Source organism: Phodopus roborovskii, unplaced genomic scaffold, assembly GCF_943737965.1.
Source record: "Phodopus roborovskii unplaced genomic scaffold, PHOROB, whole genome shotgun sequence".
Classification (NCBI taxonomy): Eukaryota; Metazoa; Chordata; class Mammalia; order Rodentia; family Cricetidae; genus Phodopus; species Phodopus roborovskii.
The window spans coordinates 21,492,063-21,510,908 of NW_026126514.1; the positions used below are offsets into that span (position 1 = coordinate 21,492,063).

Sequence of the window (18,846 nt, forward strand, 5' to 3'; positions counted from 1 at the left end):
CTTTAAGATTAATTAAAAATTAATGATTTTTATTACTTCTCAGGTATACAATGTATTTTCATCAGATTCTCTCTCTCTCTCTCTCTCTCTCTCTCTCTCTCTCTCTCTCTAGGGTTTCCTCTGTAGCTTCGGCGCTTGTCCTTGAACTCACTTTGTAAACTAGGCTGGTGTCAAACTCACAGAGATCCACCTGTCTTTGCCCCCTGAGAGCTGGAATTAAAAGTGTGTGCCCACTACCTGGCCTCTTTACTCTTTTTTATATCCCTCCTAGAGCAGCATATGTTACATCAGTCTTATGTGAGGCTGTCAATTCATATAGAGTCTGAAACAAACGGTGTTAGAAGGGCAGAGATGACAATTTTGAGGGTGCCACTGAGCTAGGAGGCGAGTTTAGGGTTTTGTTCTTGGGAGGGCAAGGTTAGGTGCTTTTTAGGGCAGATTCGTGAAGACAGTGAACAGAAATGCCCTTCCCACCCCTTTACTATGTGGCTGTAATTTCTTTCCCTTGTGCCCCTTAAGTAGCATGTGTGAGGAATGGAAAATTCCTTTGACCCCAGGGCTGGGCTATGGAAGGGCCACAGGTTGCTGCTTTCCAAAAATAGACCCAGCAGAGATAAACTCATTAAATCACACTGTCATCCCCCTAGTCTCGAGGTGCTTCGGGGACTGTGGTGGCAATAATCATGGTGTGTGCAGAAGACAGGCCACATTTTTATCTTACAAATACTAAGATAAAGTTTCCTATGGAACTCTTTAACTTAACCACTCTTCAAAAAATGAAATGACCCTAGTTGAACATACTGTTTTATCCAAGGTATTGAGAATGATTGTATGATTTTTAAAAAGTATATAAAAGTTATAGCTTGATAGAAAGTCCTTCAACTTACAATGTGCCACAGAGTTACTGTGTATGTGGAGGGTAATCTGTCACCTACATGGCAGTGATTCTGAAAAAGGAAAAATTTTTGTCTACAAAATCAGTTAACTGAACAACTTTAAGACTTGAAATGTATTAGATTTTACTTTTATCAGTTTTGTTTTTTGTTTTTTGGATGCATCTTTCTCTTATGGCTTGTGACCATTAGATGGCGCTATGCATTTCTAAATATGAAAAGCGCTGGAAATTCTAGGCTGCGTGGGACTCATAGGCGTTATTAATGTTTTTGTGCTATTGTCTCAATGAAGATATAAACATTTTAACTTTAATATAAATATCCAGTATTTTATGCATATTTAACAGAAACCCAGAACAATCCCACAGTCTCAAATGAGGTTTAGAAAATCACATAGAAAATTATTTCCATGAGACACTAGAACAATGCCTCTCTAAGCCGCCTCCCTAGTCTCAGGACCTCGTGTCTCGTTCCCTCTCCTTCTGAGCCCCATGCTGGTGACTTTTTACAGATGTTGATAGTTTGCATTAGTTTAGCCAAATCCTGCCATTCTGAGGATTTTACTATTTGAAATGTCTACCTGCAAAGAGAGTGCAAATTCATTTACCGAGGATGTGAGGTGAAGTGTGAACTTTGGAAAACCTGACACTGGTTGACTTTGCGAGAAATTAACCCCCGGAGGTAGCTTCATTACTATCACCTGTAACCAGTTAATGGAAGATGCTGTAAGGAAGTTTCCCTCTAGACTTCATCCCCTAGGTACCAGCCTTACGATGCTGGGAGTGTCCCCTCCCCCCACATCCCAATTCTTGTCCCCATTCACTCCAGAGCTCCACACCAGATACATGGCCTCTCCTCCCACACCTCACTGAACATCGTCCTCTGCAGCCAGGACTGCAGAACCTCCTGGTGATGTTTCCCACTCTGTACCTTCAGTCCAAGTTTCCGACGCTTCCACTTAGAAGTCCCTGGGCATTCTGGAAGTTCAGTCATCTGAAATGAGACTCATGCCTGAGTCTCTGTGGGGGTGACAGTATTTCCCATGCAGCTGCCTTAGGCTGAGACCTGAGAGGTAAGCCCTACCTTCCTTCTATTCTTACCACAGTATGCACACTGTTCCAAGCCTGCTCACCGTTCAGCTCACCTGCTCTCCAGTTGTTGGCATTCACTACCCAGGTCACATCGATAGTAACTGGTCAAACATCTGGGGTTTGATCTTACAATACGCTGTAGCCAATGCGATCTTGGTATATATAATGTCTGGCACCTGACAAAAACCTCTGATGGCCTCTCACCTTCTGAAGTCAGATGTAAACTCCTTGATGCTAAGGTCCTGGGCCAGCCCTGTATCTCTGGCCCCGTCTCTTCTGTCTCTGTACTCTGTTGTAGGCCAGGCTTCTCCAGCACTTTCAAGCAGTTTGCTCTCTCCAGACTCTGCTCAGGTCTCCTGGTTTTCATTCCTACCTTCCCCTCCCTGCTCCATTTTCTGTAGAGAAGGGATCCTACCATGACCATCTCTACTTAGAGTGGGTTCTCAGAGGCCCTTGGGGCCCTCATCACACTATGCTGTAGCTGTTGGAGGCTGTTTATTCTTGTGATTAGAAGAAGCATATCTATCCTTCTTGCCATGTCTCCACCAATAGAACCCAGTGTTAAACATGCAGTAGGCACTAAGTAAATACTTGTTGTATGACTGAAGACCTGCCTATACTATCACCAGTCCACAAAGTCTCTTCTCTACTCATTAAAATATTTTATTTCATATTTGCAGTTCTGAGAACTTGAGGCCTTGCATATACTAGTCGAATCCCCCATCACTGAGCTACATGCCCAGTCCTTTACTCACTCTTTCTAAGCCAGGTCACCTGCCTTAGCTGACCCAGGAACACATGACTACATCTGTGATGGCTGTGGCACTTTCTAAGACCCAGTGGGAACACGTACTTTCTGTGGACACCCTGTAAACCCTCCCCTTGGCCTGCACAGCCTCCTCAACTGTTCTCTGATGGTGTTCACAGAACATTTTTTTTTCTGTTTCTAAGAATCATGCAGCAAATTGTGGTTAGGGCAAAATAAAGTTTTCACTTGGTTTGAGGGTTTAAGCTGGCACAAACCTTCCATTTTAGTGCTTGAAAACTATCTTATTTAGAGTTTAAGGGTTTGAAAACCTCAAACATTTACTTGAAAAAAAAATCTGGTGTGTTGGGTGCATTTGCTAGACTTTCAGGTGGGCACACTGACCTCATCAAAACCCCACGTTCTTGAATCAATTTGTCTTTAATAAGTGTAAAAACTTCATCGTGCAAGCACTACTGTATAAGCAATCTGCATGCATCAACTTCAAGAGAACCCCTTGAAGTAGGTGCTACCAACTGTCACTCACATGTCAGAGACAAGAAAGATAAGATGCAAAGAGGTTTATCAGCTTACCTAGCAATGAGGAGAGCATCTCAGTGTGGGCCGTGCAGTTGGCCTCCAAATCATAAGCCTCATCTGCCACACTCTTGTTATTCTGATGGGAGCTTTGGTCTCCTTTAATAAAACCTGTAGACCTATTTCAACATGTTGTTTGCTATCTGTGACTAAAAGGGAAGTCTGTGTCCACAAACCCCCTTCTTCTCTGCCTGCTCCCCCAGAGGAGCATCTATGTCCAGAGCCCTAGAGTAAACCTGCATCCATTGCTTCGCTCTCATCCTCGACTCAGCTTTCTTGAGGCAAGCACAGATTCTCTCCTCTTCACAAGTTGACAGCCATCTTCACTGCTGTTCCTGCTCATGTATTACTTGTAGCTAAGATGTGTGTATGTGTGCACATGTGCATGTAAGGTGCACATATGCATGTAAGTATATATGTGCATATGTATGCATAGTGAATGTATATGTGTATATGTATGAATGATTGCATGTGTGTATACATGTATGTATGTAATACGTATGCATGTATGTGTATGTATGCATGCATACATACATATATATGCTGAGATGTATGTAATATGTATGCATGTATGTGCATGTATGTATGCTGAGAAAGAGAACAGGGAGGCAGAGCTTACAACTTCTTGGTGGTTGCATATGGGTTACACTGGCTAGCTTTCCTGAGGTGTTGGAAATACTGTTAATCATACTGTTAATCTTTCAAAGAGCCAAGATTTTACCTGATTTCCTGCTCTTAATTATGTCCTCCCTCCCTTCTACTTATTTTGGGTTTAATTTGCTCTTTCCCATGGCTTTTAAGAGTGTTATTTTTCTCCAGTGTAAATGTAAATATTTAAATTTCCTTTTAAGTACTGTGTTATCTATATCCCAAATTTTGGTGTTTTTCCAAAATCACTTGTGACTTTTTTTTTTAAACTCAAGAGTTATAATCATGTTGGGAAATTTCCAAATATTTAGGAAGTTTTTTAAATATATATATATTTTGTTTTGTTTTTAAAGTTTTACCATGTTATGTTCATGTTTCAACACATGATACTGATAACCATCCCATATTCTTTGGGTAAGTGATTTAGTGAGAAGTCAGAGTAAAGCAAGAGAAAAATGAGTAGGAGAACATTTAGCATAACAGGAAATGCTAGCAGAGAGAAACCCAAGCTACAGAAATGAGCAGCACCACAAATAACTTTTTCCCCTATCAATGCATGTACATAAATACATGTGTGCACATACATATACACATGTACATACACACACACACACACACACACACCCCTAGTTGTTTAAAGGGTTTTTGCTCATGAAGAATTAAATATATGACAATAATGATAAGGACAGTTAATGAAATTATACTATTATGAAGTTCTTCAAAATTTTTTATAATGTTTATCTAGTGTATGCATACATGGATCACACTACACGGGGATGAGAGAGGCAAACCTGAAGAAGTTGGCTCTCTCCTCCACTATGTCAGTTCCGGGCATCAAACCCACAGCATTAGATTTGGAGGACAGCGTCTTTCTCCACTTCACCAACCCCAGCTATAATTTCTAAATTATTTATTTATTTAATTAATTAACTTTTTTACACTCTGGCTCAAGTTTCCTCTCCCTCCTCTCCTCACTAAATCACTTACCCAAAGATATCTTTTGTGATTTTCATTTAGAAATTATTTTATTTTTACAATGTGTGTGTGTGCATATACACGCAAGAATTCAGGTGCCCTCAGAGGAGCACAGGCCCATTGAACCCTTGGAGCTGGAGTTGAGAATGTTTGAGCCACTGGATGTGGTGCTGGGAACAGAATGTGGGTCCTCTGAAAGAGCACTATGCAATCGTAACCTCTGAGCCATCTCTCCAGACCTGTTTTCATTTCTGAATGATTTTTAAAATTCTGAATGGGAGTCTGGGCTGATAGCCATCCCATTCCATAAACTTTCCTCTATTTCTAATGAGATGAGAACTGCCACTCAGAGTATTGTCCTTCTCATCTCACCATTTACACTTTATCTTTGTGTTTTAGACTCTTGCCAATGATATAGTTAGGTGTAGATTTTTGTTGTTATTGCGTGTTTGTACTTATTCTGCCTGGGAGTTTGTGGACCCTGGCCTAGCCTCTCACATAGTTGGATCCATTGGCCTTTCCAGCCAGGCTCAGTATTCACTTGTTGAACATTTCTGTAGAAGACTTATAAAGACTGGATTTTTCTTGCCATCCTTTAAAATTTGTCAAGCTCTACTCCATTGGGCCTTTTTTAAAAATTACTTGTCAGGGCAGCCCTTTTTCGGGCTTTTTGTTCTTGCTTTTTGTTTTGGAGGCAAAATTTCACTATGTAGCTCACGCTAGCTTCAAACTTAAGATCTGTCCTAGTTAGGATTTCTATTGATGTGAATGACCATGGCAACTCTTATAAAGGAAAACAATTTAACTGAGGTGGCAGCTTACAGTTCAGAGGTTCAGTCCATTGTCACCATGGTGGGGAGCATGGTGCTGTGTAGGCAGACATGGTGTTGGCTACATCATGGAAGTGGTCTGAGTGTCACACTGAAGGAAGCTTGAGCAAAAGAGACCTCAGAGTCTACCCCACAGTGGCACACTTCCTCCAACAAAGCCACACCTACTCCAAAAGCCGCACCTCCTAATAGTGACATTCCCTGAGTTTATGGGGGCCAATTGCCTCCAAATTATCACAAGATCCTTCTGCGTCAGCCTCAAGAGTGCTGGGATTTCCCCCTCCTCCTCGTTCTCCTCATTTTCTTCCTCCACCTCTTTCTCTTTATCCTCATCTACTTCTTCTTCCTGTTCTACGTTATTGTTCCCTCTCCTCTTCCTCCTCCTCTTCCTCCCTCTCTCTTCATCACCTAATTCTGGGGATTTAACAAAAGGATTCATACATACAAAGCACACACTCTACTACCGAGCTACACCCTGACCCTGAAAGACCTTTATTTCACTTCTGTAGCAGGCCATTGCCTTCATGATTATTTTGTATTCTTAATCTGACCTTAATAATCATTAGTTTAGATATAGGAATACACCTCCATGGCAAAATGCTTTCTAGCATAGGTAGGCCCTGGGTTCAATCCCCGGGAACTAAAAATATTAGTTTACAGAAGTTCACTTAGATTATTGCAACTAATTTGTATAAATGATAACAATTAATAATTAACATAAATTATATCTGTGGAACTCTCTTAACCAAACAGTGAAAAACATTTGTCATGAGTTTAGTGCTAAGTTTGGGTGGAACAGTGTGTATTCTAGCGCGTTTCTATTTAAACATTGAGATAATAGGGCTGGGAAGATGGCCCGGTTGGGGAAGTGCTTGCTCTATAGTGTAAGGCCCTGAGTTTGGATCTAAAGCAGCCATGTAAAAGCCAGGCTTTGCCGTGCCTATCTATAACATGTCATAGTTACTCTTCTGTTGCTGTGACAGAACACCATGACCAAGTCAACTTATAAAAGAACATTTCATTTGGTGGCTCACAGTTCTAGAGGGTGAGAGTTTATGTCCATCATGGTGGTGGTGGGGGAGGTGGGCATGCAGCAGCCAGCAGGCAGGCATGGTGATTGAGCAGTGGCTAAGAGCTTACCTATGGTCCAGCACATGAGCCTACGGAGGCCATTGTCATTCAAACTCCCACACTGGGGGAAGCAGGGATAGCAGGAACACTGGGGCATGCTGGCCAGTCAGGTAGCCAAATGGATAAGTTCCAGGTTCAGGGAGAAACCCTGTCTCAAGCGAATGCCCATGTGCAGAGCAATAGGGCAGGACCCATTGTCAACCCCCAGTCTCCACAGGTGTATGTGAAGCTGAGCATTCGCACACACATTCAAAAAGTGAGATACAATAAAATTATAAGACAAATGTTCAGTATAAAATTTTGTTCTCTAATATAAAAAGAAACTGTTACTTTCTTTACAATAACAAAAATAATCCTTTTCACCATTAATAATTTGAATGATGTATCAAGAGAAAATGCCAGAAACAAACCTGCCCAACACTGCATGTTTTAAGAATGCTAATAAAAAACATTATGTTGTAACTTATGTGCTTTGCCTTATTGCATAACAAAGCATATCAAAGCAATGTAAACGATAATGCTGCTGCTGTATGAATCAATCGGCCATAAGGCCTGCTAGGTAGTGGCTTACTTGAGAGTAGAGTCTGGAGAGCTCAGGCTCCAAGTCCTAAGAACTCAGAGAAAGCCTAACAGTCAGCTTGACTAGTACTTGCCTTCCCATCCCATCTCCTGAGCACTGTAACAGTTTTGGTCTGGAGTTTGGTCAGCAAGTCTTCCCACACAATCTTTCTGTGTATTCTTAATTTTACTTTCTAGCTCATCTTCCTGCTGAAATACTGCATATAATGTGTATATATACATGTAATACACATATGTATATATACAGTAAACATTTAAGTATATTAAAAGATGTGGTAAATAGAAATATATTTTTAAAAATATAAATATGTATTCATGATTTATTAATTTTTATTTAATGTGTATTAGAGTTTTGCCTGTATAAGGGTGTTGAATCCCCTGGAACTGGAGTTATAGACAGTTGTGAGCTGCCATGTGGGTACCAGGAATTGAACCGTGGTCCTCTGGAAGAACAGCCAGTGCTCTTAACCACTGAGCCATCTCTCCAGCCCCATTTCAGAAATCTATTATCCCATGCTCTAACTTTCATGCCAATTATAACATCTCTGTATAATTATTAATAGGGACAAAAATGCAGCTATGCAAATTTTAACCTAAAAAATACAATCCTAACACACTGAATCTTTTGCCGCTGTCATGAAAACAGACCCAAACGGAAGAGAAACAGTGTGCATTTTTATGGACTCATAAACGCTGGAGCCATATCACTGCCTGCCATCGGTTATCTCAAATGGAATCCAAGCTTTTACAGTCATTTCCTAACTAATGCTGACAACCCCAGGTGTTTCCTGATTTCAGTTGTTCCGACTCCGAACAAAAAAAAAAGAGTAAGTCAGGGAAACGTGTAAAATTCCTTTGTGAGCTTCCTTTCTGTGTAGCAAGCCCATGTTTCAACTCAGTGTGCCGGGAGATTCTGTATCCCCGTGCCGTGTGTGGTCCTTGAGCTCGCGATGTCCCTTCCTCGTGATATGGACCAGCACTCTCTCCTCCCTGTTCTGTCCTGCCACTGCTTCATGCATGTCTCTGTAATTTGCCTTTGACTCACAATTGGTGAGTACCTTTGGAATACAGGATTTCAGCGCCTCCCATTGACTCGATGGGGCTCTTAATGGCTTTTAGTCTCATCAGAGGGTGCATGGTGTTCAACCTGCTGCAGCGAGGATGAGATGGGCAGTAGGAAAGAGTGGTCCCTGGAGGCAGGGTCTGTAGCACTCCCCATAAGGTTGCCTCCTTTAAATTGCCTCCAGTCTCTCACTTATGGAAAAGTGTGATTTGTCTAATTCAGCCAACAACTTTGGAGGACGCAAGCCTATGTGCTTGAATGTCATTGCGGCTGGTGTTCAGGAGGATCAGATGGCTTGTGAAACACTGTCCACAGTGCCAATTACTGGGTCATCCAACTCCCCATGCCACACCGAAAGTGTTGTCAGGAACGCCCTCCGAGTAGCTTCCCAGCTTCTGCGGCTAAAATTGATACTTCATAGCTGCAATTTTGCTATTGTTATGAATCGTAACGTAAATATTTGGTATTCAGGATATCTGATATACAACCCCTAGGAGATCAGGACCCACAAAACCCCAAAGGGCAAAAGCCTCAATTCTGAATTTTACCTATTTATTTAAGTTTGGTCAGGGTTTTTTATTGTTTGCTTGTTTTGTTTCTGATTACTTATTTTGTTTTTTAGACAAGGCTGGACTAGAACTCACAGAGATCACCTGCCTCAGTCTCCTGAATGCTGGGATTAAAGGTGTACACCACCATAAAGGCTTTGCTTGTTTTAGTTTGTGTGTGTGTGTGTGTGTGTGTGTGTGTGTGTGTGTGTGTGTGTGTGGTTTGCATGCATGCAGGTGCCTGCGGAAGCCAGAGAGGGGTTCAGATCCTCTGGAGCTGGAGCTGGACCACTCAATGTGGGACTGGGAAACATGTAGCTCTCTGGAAGAGAGTAGTAGATGCTCTTAACTACTGAGCCATCCTTCCAGCTACCCAACTGAAAGCTCCGAAGGAAGTGGCAGACAAGCAGGAATTTGGCCATAGGAATATGTATTGGCCAGTGATATAGGCTTTTTGTTGTTGCTATTGTTATTTCTCTTCCATGAGAAGGACAATTGGTGTTGATGTGAAATTTTCACGCTTAGGCAATATTTCAAGGGCAGGAGTCTGTTCCACACTCATATTATGAACTATACGCTCTGGGAACAGGGCTCAGTTTGAGTCTTCAATTACTAAAAACAAGATAATATTCAAGTTTTACCTAAAAGATAACAGGAAATGATTAAAAGTTAATGATCAAAGTTGGTCTTATTATGGCTTGTGTGCAGTTATAAAAATTTTAACATGAACTCCAAACCCTTTATTATGCTGCTAAAGTTTTCATTACAGGAAAAACACAAAACAGAGATAATTGAAGAAAATCCCTCTAGCAATGCAAACACTTACACAGTTAATTTCTGTTTACCAGGCACTGTTCCAAATGCATAGAATAACTTCTAGAGTAGATAGGAAAAGTAAGGTGCAGTAAAGAAACACAGAGCCTAAATTCTGGGTTACCAGAATCTACTCATGACCCATGACAACCATTGTTCACATTGAGGGCTACACCCTTCCAAAACTACAGCCACATATCACCTATACATATTTTCTGTCAAATAGGATTCCACTGGTTCATACCATTTGGTATGCTGTTTTGAACTACGTATGAAAAGAATTTAGGATAGCTAATGTAGTAAGGAAACAGTTGCGGCTACATCCTGGTGAAGGCTTTCAAATGAAGCTTACCCCATTCACATTCAAGTGACTTTGATGGGACAATCATCTGAATTGCTGGAAAATTTTTGTATGTTAAATTTTATCACTCTAAAATGGTTCAATAAAAGGTGTGTGTGTGTGTGTGTGTGTGTGTGTAGGTTCTTTTAAATGACCTAAAGGTAATTCTGGAGACCTTCACAATCCATGGATGATGGTGTTGGCCAGAATGGAATTAGTGATTATATGGAGAGGCAGAGTGGACCAGGGGAAAGCCAGTGAACAGTGAGGGTACTAGTAGAGTAGGTGAGCATTTTTCTTTCCCAAGTTTCTCACACAAGTGACACCAGCTAATAACCTGGTTGATACTTGTAGTTAATTACCACTTGGCTCCTTAATGGATCGGAACCAAACCAGACAAGTTAATGAAGTTAATGGGACAAGCTGACTATAGGCAGTATTAATAATAGGGTTAGAGAAAAATGATTACTATTTTAAGTCGTGTTCACTTGCTTCTTTCACAAATGCCTTTTTTATGTGATAAGAAAAACATTAAAAATGAAGGTATGCATAGTAAGTTTTAAATTTTAATTTTAAGGGAGATTCTTGCCTTACATGACAGGCTTTAAGTTTGGGGTGACTGCATGCAATTAGTTTTGAATCCCCTAAACTATTTATCTTTTTATTGTGTATGAAATATGTTTTCTTAATTGACAAAACTATAATCAGGCCTTTATGAGTCTGTTTCTCCATATACTATCATAAGGTTTTCTAGGGGCGACACCCAACCTCTAGAAACTCACAAAGATGATTCCAAATGTGACATTCTAATCTTGACAGACTCAGCTGGGTGAGTTATGTGAAGAAGTAAATCGATCACCAGAGAGATTTGCATTTTTTCTCTTAGGCACATGAGATATTTAGCCTTACTTGATTTCCCTGTTACGAAACTAGCAGAAGTGTTTTATGGGGCTACTGCTCTTGATCACTGGGCTAGGACACAGTACATAATGTCACGAGCTCGATTGTTCTTTACGGACTTGTTTAAGGGGCTGTTCTGCTCTCCCTCTGGGGACCCGTCTTCCTTGAGTGGGGTTTTAGGGCGCTTCCTTCAGTGTCCTCAGAGGATGTGGAGTCTGCCCCATCATTCAGGCCTTCTCCCTTCAACTTCCTTTACTGGTTTCCTTTTTCCTCAGGGACTGTTTATCCTTCACACACCCTGGTGGCCAACTGTCAGGACCCCGAGCTAACAAGTCCAAACCTCTCTGATCTCACTGTTCTGCCCAGTCTCCACTCTGCCCCAGTCATTCCCAGTACTCGCTGTCACATCCAGAGGCGTCACAATGACATAATCAGGTGTGGGTCTCTTTACTCATCCCCTGTAATTGTGCACCACTTTTCGATATGAGGCTAGTGTCATTCTCCCATTCTGAGAAGTTTTACCTTTTCTGTGAATTAGCTAGCGTTTTCTGTTCCTTTCGGAACACTCAGAAGTAGGACATCGTGGCCCTCTTATTCAGACGTACCTTTGCATGCTCGCAAGTGGATGCAGGCCAGCACTGCGTTGACCCCACTCCCATGCCACTGTGGAAAATCTCCTTCTTTTCCTTGAATTCAGAACCAGCAGTAGTTTTCCAACCTATTGGAATCACTCCAGCATGAGGCTTAGGCATGCATTTGAAAGAATGAAATGGGTCAAAACCCAGCTTAACTATATTAACTATGATCACATTCATATAAATCTTTTGACCCTGGATCCCCTTATTTGTGAAGCACCGAGTCCAAGAACACTGTTATTGTTGTCACTGGGATCAAGCAAATAAAGCTTGTCAAATGTCTTGTTAAAATGGTGGGTGCTCAATACATCATGTCAGGATAGCCAACATCATAGCCACGGTATAGCACCCACCCAGCAATGGATCATTCACTTTATGGGACTTGGTTTATCTTCAGAACCTTTTGAGATAAGTATATTTATTACTTGCTCTTAAGCATAACAATCTAACATCTGTCCTCATTTATTTTGCAATATAATATTTTATTATGTATATTTTGTGTGCTTTATAACTATTTACATTTCATAGTCCGGTTTTAAATGTTATTTACCCTGCTTTTTTTGTTAATTATATGTAGTTTTAATAGTTGCATGATAGTCCATTGAGTTGTTACTCTAGGATTTCCTTACACATCCAAGTGTCACTAGATGTTTGCAGTAGCAGAGCCAGCTTTGAGTCTGTTGAGGCTCACTGTTAGATTGCTCCCTACAGGTTCTGACATCTGAGAGTAACATGAGGTAAGTTTTGGCCTGGCTGTGACATTTACTAAGGCATTGTGAGAAACTTTCCTTAAGGAATCAGAAAATTGGCAGTGATTCAATCAACCAAGCAGCTCACAGGAAAAAAAAAAATCATCAAAACAAGTGTGCTAGGAATCACATACAGAGGAACTCAGTTACCATGTGGCTAAGGAGAAAGCACTAACAGTTACAGGAAAAGGACCTTCCAGCTTACAAAGCTGGGGCAGCACAGATTTCAACGTGGCCACACAGACAGGGCTCTATTGCTTTATTGCATTATATATTTGTAGTGATCTGGGTGGGTTACACACATCAAGGGCTTCCTGATTGCCCCGCCTTCCTTCCACATCAGGGCCAGATCTGGAGAACAGCTGTTATACAGGTGAGGCTTGGGTTAATAGACAGTCCTCTCTAATGGAGATCTTCCATCTGTCTAGTGTCTCCTGGAAGGCACACATCTTCCTGGAGGTTGACTTGAAGATGCTGGTGCGGAAAACCTTTGTTCTGCCAGGGCTGCTAAGCTGTGACTCTGGGAAGCTGGAGCGGTTGGTGGCTATCTCCATTGGTCATACAGAAGAAGCCAGCTACTGGAGGAGGAAGTCAGGAAGGCAATAAGAGAAGAAAAGGCAATGGAGTGGTTCGTGCCTTTAATCTCAGTACTCTGGAGGCAGAGGATGGTGGATCTCTGTGAGCTCAAGGCCAGCCTGGTCTATGTAGAAAGTCCCAGGCCAGCCAGGGCTACACAGAGAGACCCTGTCTGAAAATGAGGGAGAGAGAGGGAGGAAAGACACAGCACGTGGTGAGAGAGTCTAAGAAGGTAAGGAAGCCCGTGAGTGCCCTGAGAGACAGTCTGGCTAACACCAGAGGTGACCTACACTTTGCCTGTGGCTTTTTTTTTTCTTTTTGATCTAACTATCTTACTCTAATACCTGACTTTAATCAGACTATTTTAGCCAGCAGACTAAAACACAAACACAGATGTTTCTGTGCCTCTTGAGCCAATGTCTGGCTGTGTTCACCAGGCTGGCCTCGAACTTGGGTTTAGGTCATCCTTCCACCTCAGCCTTCTCTCAGCTGGGTCTAGAGGCACAAGCGACCACACGTGCTCAGCTGGCTACTTCCTTTAAAGCAAGGCCCATCCAGGAGGGCTGGGTGCTCTCTCTCACCTTGTCTTGCTACGCATTCTCCCAGAGCCCTCTCCAAATTCTCTCCTCTTCCGTGCACTCTCTCCTCATTCTGACCGAATCTTGTGGTGTCATCTCAGCATCTTCATGTCTTCATCTCCCCCCACCCCACCTCAACCCCCTTTGGATGGTCTTCTGTTGCCTTCCCTCCACAGAACCAGCGGTTTCCAAACCCCTGTCCATTGCCAGAACCACAGGGCACCTTTACTCCGGGCTTATGTAAGCCTGGCATCATTTGACCTACCTGAACACTCCTCTCTGCTTGAACCCTTTTTCCTGTCCACGACACGCTCTTGCCCCCCCCCCCTTGATGCCTGCTTCTCAGCACCCCTGCCTGCTTCTCCTCCACCTATACATACCGGGGTTTCTGCATAGCTCTGCCTTTGCTCCTCTTATTTCTCTTGCTCCATTCTAATTGTCTTTTCCCTGTCGCAGAGCCTCACCCAGCATTGTAGCTTCCATTACTATCTATATACCTCAGCTCCCAAATTTATGTCTCTAGCCCAGACTGTCCCTTGGAGTGTCACAACTGCCTAGCCAATTGCCCAGTTTCAGATTTCCACTTAAATGTATCAAACATACATCAAACTTGACAAGTTTCAAATTGAACTCTTCATCTCCTCCCACAAATCTTTTTTTTTTTTTTTTTTTCCTCTCCAGCAATGTTTCTTAACTCCTTAATGGCTCCCCAATGGACCCAGCAGCTTAAGCTGCATTCTGCAAGTCACGCCAGATGCTTACCTGTCCTCATTCCCTCTGTTTAATCTAGCTCCCAAACCTGTCAACTTTACTTCCTTAATACTTCTCCAATTCATCTATTTATCTCCATCTCCATTAACACCAGAAAATCCCAGTCAACAGCAACCCCCTCACAGGATCCCTCACCATCCAGGTTGATCTTCCAATATATTGGCCACACAGCCCAAGAAACAGTTTTAAAACATAAATCTTGTCAGCCCTGACTCTTCCCTTGCCACCACTGCACCGGGGGCTTCTAAGGTCACCCACGGGGGATGTCTACAGACTATCTCCTGACTCCCCTCCCCCAGTCTGTAGGTGTGACCACCGTTCACCGTTTCACCATAATCTTACCTATTTGAGCCTCACCTTTCCGGTCTCCAGTTTGACAGTCCTCTCTGTTCTCAGTTTCACCATAATCTTACCTATTTGAGCCTCACCTTTCCGGTCTCCAGTTTGACAGTCCTCTCTGTTCTCAGATACTTCAAACCCAATCCTGCCACTGCTTACTTTCCTACAGGGACCACATGGCGCAGGGCCCTCCGCCTTCTCCGTCTCTACACTTGCCACTTATGCTGTTTTGTATTTGTTGTTTGCAGGCCTGGCCCCACAGGAGTAGCAGGCACATGGCTGTCCTGCCCCTGCCCACTCTGGTGCCTGATAAGGTGACCACGAATGTCTGGCTTTCCTCCAACCCGAACCCCAGGTCAGCTGTGTGGATCCCTTCCCATGCTGACAAAGCCAAACAGCAGCAAATCCTTGAGTGGTTCTCAAGGCGAGCCAGCTCTTTGGGGGAGGTGACAGAGTTGACTCACTAGGTAGACTTGACCTCTTCCCTAGGAGTCCCTCCAGCATTTGCTAGCATACTTTACAGACCTCTGCCTGAACCGAAGTGACCTGCTACATCCTTGTCCCACTCTTTCAGGAAGCTTTGGTATTTCCAAGAGAGGCCCTTCCCATCAGCCTATTGTTCTTGCTTCCACACTATCCTGTGAAGCTCTTACTGGTGAGGCCTCAGTTCACCAATGTGAAATGGCCCAGAACCTTCTCAAGGAGCCAGTCCAGGTTCTAGAAAGGGGGGGAGGGGGGCTACAAAGACCAACTTGTTTCATAAGAACCAGTAGGGTGGGGATGTCATTAAGTATCTTAGGAATGGCCTAGACTTTATGGAAGGCAAATTGGTTGTGGCTGGCCTTCGGGGAGCAAGCTTTGTGGCAGAATGGATTAGACCAAAAGGTGCTCCTAGTGGACAAACCCAGCAGAAGCCAGGAGATGAGCATGTTCGGAGTCTGCCCACTCCGACAGTAATAACCTAAAGCATTCCTAGAAGAGGTAGATTCAAAGGTCTCCGTGCATCAGGGTGGTGCTTGTGAACACTTTCTGTCCTTACGATGCAGGACCGGGTGGACCAGTAACCACTTCTCTCGGAGGAAGGGACTTATTACACCCTGGCCATGTCTGTCTCCAGCAGAACCAACCTTTCCTGCTCTTTGCGCAGTGACACACCTCTCCGAGGAAGGAGGAGTACGGGATTTCCATCATTATCATTGCCCTATTAAAAAAAAACACATACACACACACACACACAAACAAAACAATTAATTACTCTCTGCAGGAAAGGCGCATAAACAGGATGAGTGTAAACTGAATCGTGGGGTGAGCCATCCCTGTAAAGATTAGGGTACCTCCCCATCATGTACCCGCCTCCAGGTCACGGCTTAGGGTGGGAGGTAGGCTCCCTGCTGCTGATCTTCCGCATCCTCCGGCTTGTCAACTCTCTGGGTCTGTCTGCCACGCCTCAGGTGTTTGCAGGCGGCGGACCACGAATCCTTTCTTTTTGTCTAGCCTCTCAGAGCAGCCCCCAGACCGAAACTCACCTCCAACCTGGCAGCCAGGAGCCGAGATCCAAGAGCACTCACGGCCTGGGCTGCCCGCAGGGGGCGAGGGCCTCCTCCACCGGGTCTTACGCACCCACCTCGTAAGACCCGGCTGCCTGCGGCGCGCCACGCCCCCGGGGTCCGGAAGGCGCAGCAGCTCGCTCCGGGCTTCTGAGAACTTGGAGCCTGGTGGCGCGCTGCTCGGCCGGGGATGCGGCGGCGGCTGCTTCCTGGTTCGCAGCTCGCCGAGTGGGGGAGAGCGTGAGCCCGCGGAGGCGGGGGCAGGAGGAGCGGGCGGAGGCGGGGGCAGAGACGCCAAGGCTGGAGCTAGCCGGACGGGTCGCTCCTGCTCTCCGGGCGGACGATCTGCCGGGCCCCGGAGAAGAGGCGAGCCCCGCGCGATCCAGACAGACGGTCGGGAGCCCATCAGCCCGCCGAGGGCTCGGAGCCCGGCTCCCCTCCTTTCCACCTCGGGAGAAAGGGCGGGAGGGAAGGAGGGGAGGGGAAGGTTCTTCGGAGGAGGCGGAATGGCCGGTCGCGGGGGGCTCGGGCGCTGCTTCTCCCGGGAGCTGCCTCCACGCCTGTGGCTGCGGCGAGGGCTGCCCTGAGTCCCGGCTCCCCGCTCTCCGGTGCCAGCTAGCGAGGCCCCCACGGGGCTCCGGCAGCAGCGCCGGCATGTCGTCTGGCACAATGAAGTTCAATGGCTATCTGAGGGTCCGCATCGGAGAGGCTGTGGGGCTGCAGCCCACCCGCTGGTCCCTGCGGCACTCGCTCTTCAAAAAGGGCCACCAGCTGCTGGACCCCTACCTGACGGTGAGCGTGGACCAAGTGCGCGTGGGCCAGACCAGCACCAAGCAAAAGACCAACAAACCCACCTACAACGAGGAGTTCTGCGCCAATGTCACCGACGGCGGCCACCTGGAGCTAGCCGTTTTCCACGAGACACCCCTGGGTTATGACCACTTTGTGGCCAACTGCACGCTGCAGTTCCAGGAGCTGTTGCGCACGGCGGGCACCTCGGACACCTTCGAGGGCTGGGTGAGTAGCGATCGTCTCGCCCCTTCATGTCTGCGGGACCTTTCCTCCTTTTGTTTGTTTGTTTGTTTGTTTTTTAAACTCACCAGGGTCCAGCTTTCTCATCGCTCCGCCGCAGAGGGAATTCCCTCTAGACTTTGGTCCTTTCCCAGGTGACCTGCACTGTTGGCGGGATAGCCGTGCTGTGGGTGTGTGCGGGCACAGGTGTGACTCTGGAAAGCCGGTGTTGGCACCAGCGTCTTTGTTAACCTGGACTTTGTGCGGAGGGGAAAGCCTGGCAGCGATGCAGAGCACCATCCTCCTCCTTCTCGTCCTTCCCTCAGAGTAGGGGGCTTAGGAATCTGAACTCTCAGCTCAGGGGTAGACATTAAAGACAGGGGTGATAAGAAAGTGAAATGGTTTGAGTAAAGTGCTTCAAGCACTTCTTAGGAGAACGCCATACATTCTCGCGAGCATTATTCATAGTGTTTATGGATGCATGTTGGTTCAGCCACACAGACGTGCACACGTGTTTCAGCATGCACATCCATTACATCCCAGAGGTACAAAAGCTACACTGGCAGTGATCAGAATGAGTGCATGGCTTTGCACCCTGGCAGACTTTTGTTTAGCTTTTTTTTCCGGGGGTGGGGTGAAATTTCGCAGTGTTTGCTATGAAGTTTAGTCAGCCTGGGGTGCACGAGGGCTGCAATAGTGTTTCCAAACTGTGCCTCTGAGAAGAGGTGGCCAGAGCACCTTAGGTTCGGTTGTCCTCCTTCAGCGATAACATGTAGCTGCTCGCAACTTCTTACAGGCCCTGGCTGTTCCCATAGGTCCCTGGAGACAGAATTTCTACTGTAAATTTCTAGAGTACCTCACACAGTGCCAAACACCCTTATTTCTTAATCCTCCTCACTCTGCCTTTGTGATGTGATGCTGGTTATTGTACTCACTCTGAGGTGCTGAGATAATTACAATGAGGTGGTCTGGCAAAGTGTAGTATGCCCTAAAGACTCTTAAGTTTAATGATGGTCTCAGTTCTGACAGGAGTGGTTTTGGAAGCCGAGGTGAATCGGTATTCAAAATCTGCTTGAAATTCTCTAGTGGTGGAACAAGATGGATAGTGACAGAGATTCATTGAGATATGTATTTTATGCTTTGGGGTGTTGTTAATTTTTACCATATGTTCTGTAATAGCACCAAAGGCCTGAAAGGCTTTGTCCTTTAAATGGAAGTTAAGGGGAAAAAAAAAAATCCATGTTTTTTTTTTTTTTAACCTCAGTTTTCAAATTATGGGGTTAATTTCACCTCAGCCTAACTTTCTTTTTGGAATTTAGTCCTGGGCTAGACAGGACCCGATAAAATACAGTTAAAAAGTAACTTGGTTGTTGGTTTAAGGCAGGGTCTTCCACAGTAGCTCAGGCTGGCTTGAATTTGGGACAATACATTTGCCTCTGCTTCCCAAATAAGTTTATATGTTGTCTGTAAGTTTCTGGATATGGAAT

At 44.8% G+C, this 18,846-nt stretch overlaps 2 protein-coding genes across 2 annotated transcripts in view; one reads left to right on the forward strand and one right to left on the reverse strand.

The window, feature by feature from the left end:
• Window positions 1-12,782: 12,782 nt before the first annotated feature.
• LOC127230690 (translation initiation factor IF-2-like) lies at window positions 12,783-17,004 on the reverse strand. Its single transcript, XM_051195995.1, has 3 exons — window positions 16,328-17,004; window positions 15,929-16,002; window positions 12,783-13,115 (listed from the first exon to the last, which is right to left on the reverse strand). The coding sequence occupies exon 1, from the start codon at window positions 17,002-17,004 to the stop codon at window positions 16,414-16,416; it is 591 nt and encodes a 196-aa protein (XP_051051952.1). The 3' UTR covers window positions 12,783-13,115; window positions 15,929-16,002; window positions 16,328-16,413.
• Window positions 17,003-18,846, forward strand: part of Prkch (protein kinase C eta) — a 191,611-nt gene continuing 189,767 nt past the window's right edge. Inside the window, exon 1 of the mRNA XM_051195994.1 lies at window positions 17,003-17,365. Within this exon, the coding sequence (XP_051051951.1) occupies window positions 17,003-17,365 (363 nt within the window). The remainder of the gene's footprint in view (window positions 17,366-18,846) is intronic.